Below are 6,000 nucleotides of genomic sequence, written 5' to 3'. Positions count from 1 at the left end.
AACATAGGTGTTTATACCCAAGCAAGTCCAAATTCCAGTGCAAACCAGTTCTTGTTCTGGACTGTTGACTACACTGCTCACCACAGCTGCTCTTCTGAAAGCTTCTCGCCTTCTAACAGCTGTCTGAGGAGAATCTCCTGCTGCAAGTACGTGCACCAGAGAACACCAGAAACCATTCTCCAAGCGTGATTTAAATCCTCTCTTCGGCACAATTTTAAGCTGTTTACGATCCATGCAGCTGCACTCACTTTAAATAGCAAAGAAACTGCTTTAACTAAAACATTAAACCTTCTGCACAGAGCTCTGAGGGGTTTATATATCGTAATCTGCTGAAGCGCCATCCCATCCTCCTGTCACAGCCACCCTGCAGCTCACCAGAGACTACGAGTGTATTTCTTGGTTGATTTAAACTCTGCTGGACTTGTGAAACTTCCCCTGAACATCTGTTCTAGCGTGACAGCAAGAACGAGGGTAACGTGTTACTGCGCACGCAGACACGAGTGCTGTACTAATGATGGAATCCCTTCATACATACCTACATATATTCAAGCTCAAATTCCTTCTTGTACTATTAATACTTACAAATCCTTACCTTTAACTATATGAGGTATTTTACAGGGATTGAAAATCAGGTAAAAGAATTGAGTCTTCCCACTTGTGTTGGCTCCAGGTTCCTCCGCCAGTACTTGGTCACATCACTTTCTGCTGTTCTGCATCGTGTCGGTAATTTTAACCAAAACTGGTTTTAAGCGGGGCAGTGGATAAACACGCAACTCTACAATCAAATGGAGTAGTATTTTAGACACTTTTGAAAATAAATAGCAGTGGAAGTATTGGATGGAGCAGGTCTGCACCAGGCTGCTGTATTTCTGACCCCGCAAAGTGACCTGAGGCTCAGCTGGGCTCCAGGTCCCTCCCGCCACGCTTGGGGCCCTGCACAGAGACCCTTCCTGGGCTGAAGAATTTTCGCAGCAAGTCTGAAATGTGACTGTTCCTGGAAAAGAACGTATTTCCACCAGCATCACCTATTGCTTTTGTATTTAAAAATAACTAAACGCCTTCTTTCTCCGTGTTGCCGTCTCCTTCCACAGTACCCGTGTCACCGTTTGCAGTCCTGAAAGTAAAAATAACAGATTAGCCAGGGCAAGAAATTCAATGGCAATTCCAGACGTTTGCCTGCAGAAGCAACAGAACACGACTACTTCTTTCAGAACCTTTAGGTATTCACATTTAAGTAGAAAATAAAAGATTAATGGGTGAAGTTAGAAGATGCATGACAAGCTGGTGTTGTGTGGGCTGTGGTGGACACCAACAGCTACAGAACAACCTGCCCTTCAGGCTGGCTTGGCTTGGAGTCACAAAGCCATTTTAATGCCCCTATTTTGCCGCAATTTCTTTAATTCTTCCCCCAAGGTTTTATCTGTTAAACCAGCCAACGGTTCTGTTTGGTCCGGTCTGTTAGGAATCCTGTGGAATTTCACAGCAGAGCCCACTCTCTTTGTTAAAGTCCTAAAGCCCTAAATACCGCAGCAGTTCCGCTGATTCCGCTGAGTCTCCCAAACTCTCCTGGGAAGCATTAACAGGAAAACCTGGCTCAGGGTTCCAGGAAGCTTTTCTAGTTCTTCAGCCAAAAGCATTTCCCTGATTCTGATGAGAAACGAACAGAATGTAACTAATGCATAAAAAGAGGATCAGAAACCAACATTAATGACAATTATTCCAGAAAGTGCGCATCTCATTAAAATTACTTACAAATAATCTCTCTGTTGCTATGTCAGTCTGTTCTATAATAACATATGTGTGGCCAGTGTACCTGAAATCAGCCCCCAATGCAAACACAACTTCTAGAAGAATGAGACTCTTTAACACATGCAAAAGAAATTTCTCATTTCAAAGTTTGGCTTGATAATTAATAATTAGGAAAAAAAACAGTAGAAGGAAAGCTTGTTTGCATCTGCCAGTGCACAGATAAGATCAAGAAGAACCTGATAGTTAAAAGCAACCCCTGCACTTCCTGACTTCAGACCTTCCTTTTATCCATTAACTTTGTGTCAGACATAGCCTGGGATTCTTAGTAAGAATGTTACACTATATAGTTCAGACACATGTATAGAAAGGGGTCAATCGGGTTAGTAGAAAGCAGCATCCAATTTAGTGTAAATGAGATATTTCTCTAAAAATGTTATATATATATAATATATATGATATATATAATACACATGGTATATAAAATCACAACTTAACCGGTATTGATGACTACCAACCACTTACAATTTACCTTTTGGGGCAATTAAGATACAAAACCTAGATCCCAACACTGATTGCTGAGACTTCAAGTTCCACTTTTGGATTTAAGTAATTTATAAACCCCAACATTTAAAAATGAACCTGTATTGTAAGAACCATGCAAGGAAAGGCAACGTCTCCCCAGCTTTACTGCCTGCACAGCAATGGAGCAAACACAGGGAGGGATCTCACGCAGGGGCGGCAGCAGAGATGAACACGATCCCATCAAACACCCGCTCGGGTCTTACAGAATCACAGAATGGACTGGGTTGGAAAAGACCTCAGAGATCATCAAGTCCAACCCTTGGTCCAACTCCAGTCCATTGACCAGATCACGGCACTAAGTGCCATGTCCAATCTCAGTTGAAAAACCTCCAGGGCCGGTGAGTCCAGCACCTCCCTGGGCAGCCATTCCAATGCTGACCACTCTCTGCACAGAATTGCTTTCTAATCTCCAGCCTAAATTTCCCCTGGCAGAGTTGAAGCCCATGCATTAAAATCCCGAGTCTTTTTCAAAGTCATTGTAAAGATCGCACAAAAGCTGCCTTTGAGCAGCAAGAACACCGAGCAGGCAGCCTACGAGGAGCACAAAAGGAAATAACACCGTGCATCGTGAAACACAAAAGGTAACGGCAGCTCCTGCAGAGAGGGGGAATCTCTACGTACGTACGTGAATCACCTGAAGACCCTGGTGCCCGCGGCAGGGCAGGACGAGCAAGCGAAGGGGTCACGAGCACCGGGTGACGGGGCCTCCCCAGCCCCGTGTTACATGGACACACGGACACAGCTCTGTCCAACAACCCAGCGACTCACTTGACACGGACACAGCTGCATTAACCAAAGGCGCTGGAAACATCACATGCGAGCGTTGGTCAGCATCCCGCGCACGGGCCGTCCTGCTCCTTCGGCACCGCCAGCGTCAACGGGGCTCATCGCCCCCAGGGCCAGAAATACTGCAAACGCGCTTGGTGAGTAAGTTCAACTTAGTTAATTTGCTGAATAAAATTTAATTTTATTTAAAAAATCTTATACACTATTATCCACCTAGCCCTAGTTGTGAACAGATTCTCACTTCTGAAAATAAACCACATTCTAGTCAATTCATTCAACACCAAATTAAATTACTAGTACTGGATTTTTTTTTCTTAAAAAAAGTATGTTAAAACTTTACTTTTTTTTTTTTTTATTTTTAAAACCTCTAAAGAAAACGGTGCAATTTTACAGAAATGTTTCTTTTCAGGTTATGTTTTCTTTCTTTAAATGCCTGTTATAAATTCAGCTTATGTAGAGTTCTTTTTTTTCCATAGTTTTTTAATATGTATTATCTGCAGAGACATTGTAACAGTTCCATTCTGTGGATGAACACAAAACTTGTACAGATTTCTCATATTTGGTCTTTAGGTAAATAGTTCCCAAAAGCTGCCTAAATAAACCACTGCAAACTGTTCAGTCCATGGTGAAGATCCAGCCTTTCCTTTCGTAGCGGGAAAGGAGAGATAAATAATGCATCGCTAGTGCAGAAAACGCCAGAACCCAGGTTCAAATTAAGCCAACTTACCGAAGCTTCCGCTCCGCTCACCGCGTGAGGAAATAAGACGTCGTGTGAATTAAAGACTGAACAGCAGCCTTACGTTGAAATTTAATTTTGAAATGTCAAGTGGAATCTATTACCACCGTTAGAGTGAGAAATTACCGATACATTGTAAAATGTTCAACTGCAGAACACACGCTTAAAAATAAAAGTATTCTAATAATACGGTAGCCACTGTTAAAAAGCACAACAGCTACTCGCTGGAGACCCAAAAGGGCCGTGTGTGACACCAAAAGTGTTACGGAGAAACCGGTCGGATTAATTTCTACGGATGGGTGCTTACGCTTAAAAATATCGGATATACCTCTGACAAGATAGTTTTACTCTCTTTTTAAAAGGACTTGTGATAAAGAATTTCTCTTTCTAAATGAAGAACAGTCTGTTATCTTAAACATACACAATATTAAGCGAGACTCTCGTTTTACTTTAGACTGGAAAAATATGCCAGGGACAGTCAAAGTCAACACAAAGTAACAAACAGCAAAAGGTAGCAGAAGAGAAACAGATAAGTGCAGCTCTGGTCAAATTCATAGCAGTTCTTTACGTCAGTTAACGGCTCATTTACATTGTAATTTCTAATCAGTTACATGCAAGCCCAAAGAAGCATTTGATCACTACACATGGTAATAAAATTTGATTAAATTTTATCAGGCAACTGCTAAAATATGAAAATTTGCAGATGTAATAAAGTAGCTTTATCTGAACTTTAACAGGACAGACAAAAGTAAATCATTCCGTCGGTTAAAAAAACCCTACATTCAGTTTTTTACCAAACAAAATTTCACATGAAAAGTATCGTGTGATTCTAAAGTTTCCGGAGTAGAAATGGAGTGATTTGAAATGTCAAAGACCCCATTGTTTTGCAAAGAAATGAAAATACACCTCAAAAATGTCTAAATTCCACATGTGAACAACAAAATACTGCATATCTACCAACAACTGCCTGGGGCGGGTGGCTGTGGAAGGCTCTAGCTGCCAAGGTGGAGGACGCGGCTCCGGCCTCTGTTCCCTTTGAGGAATATACAATCGTTTGAAACCAGTTCACACTAAGCGCTCATCATGCTGCCGTTACACTGAGATACTCAGTCCTTAAAATCATCTGAGAGAAGATTTTGTTTTAAAGCTGCAGCCCTCCCCAACGCTGGACGTCTCAGCGTCCACAGTTCGGCAGGGGCAGGGAGGAGCGGGGTCACAGCCTCTCGAACAAGATGGTTTGCAGTTTGACTTTAAATTACCAAGTTTTAAGGCCACCTGTGTTGGGTTTTTGTTTTGTTTTTCAGTGCTGAAAGTTGAAGTCTGATCACAGGGCCCCTTTCCCCACTGCGTGAGAACATGTTCCAACATTTTAGGTGTTATATTTAAGTGTCTCCTTTTGGCACCATGGAGTTTATTTATTTGTTTTTTTATTATTTAAAAAAAAAAAGAAAGAAAAGAAAACTCCGCTAAGGTTCTAGTTCTGGCTGCCTTTATCACTCACTGCCACGGACGGGGTGTCCACGTTCACAGCTATGACTATGCTCTCTCCGTCTTCTGTTTTGATACGTTTGAGTTCCTGCTGTTCTGACTGGTCTCCATTCTGGCGCTTTGTGGGGAGCGACGCCGACGCGGACGCGTGGGTCGCCAACATATGCAAAGGACTCGCAGCAGCTGTGAAAAGATCAGAAAAACTTCAGCGCTCTAAATCCTCGTCAAAGCAGATGATACTGAATTTGAGAAGAAACTTCTCAGTGAGGGTGGCAGAGCCTGGCCCAGGCTGCCCAGGGAGGTTGTGGAGTCTCCTTCTCTGCAGACATTCAAACCCGCCTGGACACCTTCCTGTGGAACCTCAGCTGGGTGTTCCTGCTCCATGGGGGGATTGCACTGGATGAGCTTTCCAGGTCCCTTCCAATCCCTGACATTCTGGGATTCTGTGAAAGCAAACCTGCGTTTTCATCAGAATGCTGAGCTCCTTTATTGGGACTACGGGGGGCACTGGCAATCTCAGTGGAGATTTGTTTAGTCTTTGTACAAACCTAAAGGACATTTTCCCAAATCACTCGATGTTCACGCAGATTTGGACTAAGGTGGGCAAACGGGGAAGAATCTCCACTTTGTCAATGGGGAGCTGAAGACAGAGAAGGATT

At 42.9% G+C, this 6,000-nt stretch overlaps 1 protein-coding gene across 1 annotated transcript in view; it reads right to left on the bottom strand.

Moving 5' to 3' along the window:
- Positions 1-3,273: 3,273 nt before the first annotated feature.
- FOXK2 (forkhead box K2) overlaps positions 3,274-6,000 on the bottom strand; it is a 39,382-nt gene continuing 36,655 nt past the window's right edge. Inside the window, exon 9 of the mRNA XM_065852760.2 lies at positions 3,274-5,524. Coding sequence (XP_065708832.2) covers positions 5,328-5,524 — 197 coding nt within the window. The 3' untranslated portion in view covers positions 3,274-5,327. The remainder of the gene's footprint in view (positions 5,525-6,000) is intronic.

Source organism: Patagioenas fasciata, chromosome 18, assembly GCF_037038585.1.
Source record: "Patagioenas fasciata isolate bPatFas1 chromosome 18, bPatFas1.hap1, whole genome shotgun sequence".
Classification (NCBI taxonomy): Eukaryota; Metazoa; Chordata; class Aves; order Columbiformes; family Columbidae; genus Patagioenas; species Patagioenas fasciata.
The sequence above is the reverse complement of the archived record's forward strand: the minus strand, read 5'-3'. Positions and strand labels throughout refer to the sequence as shown.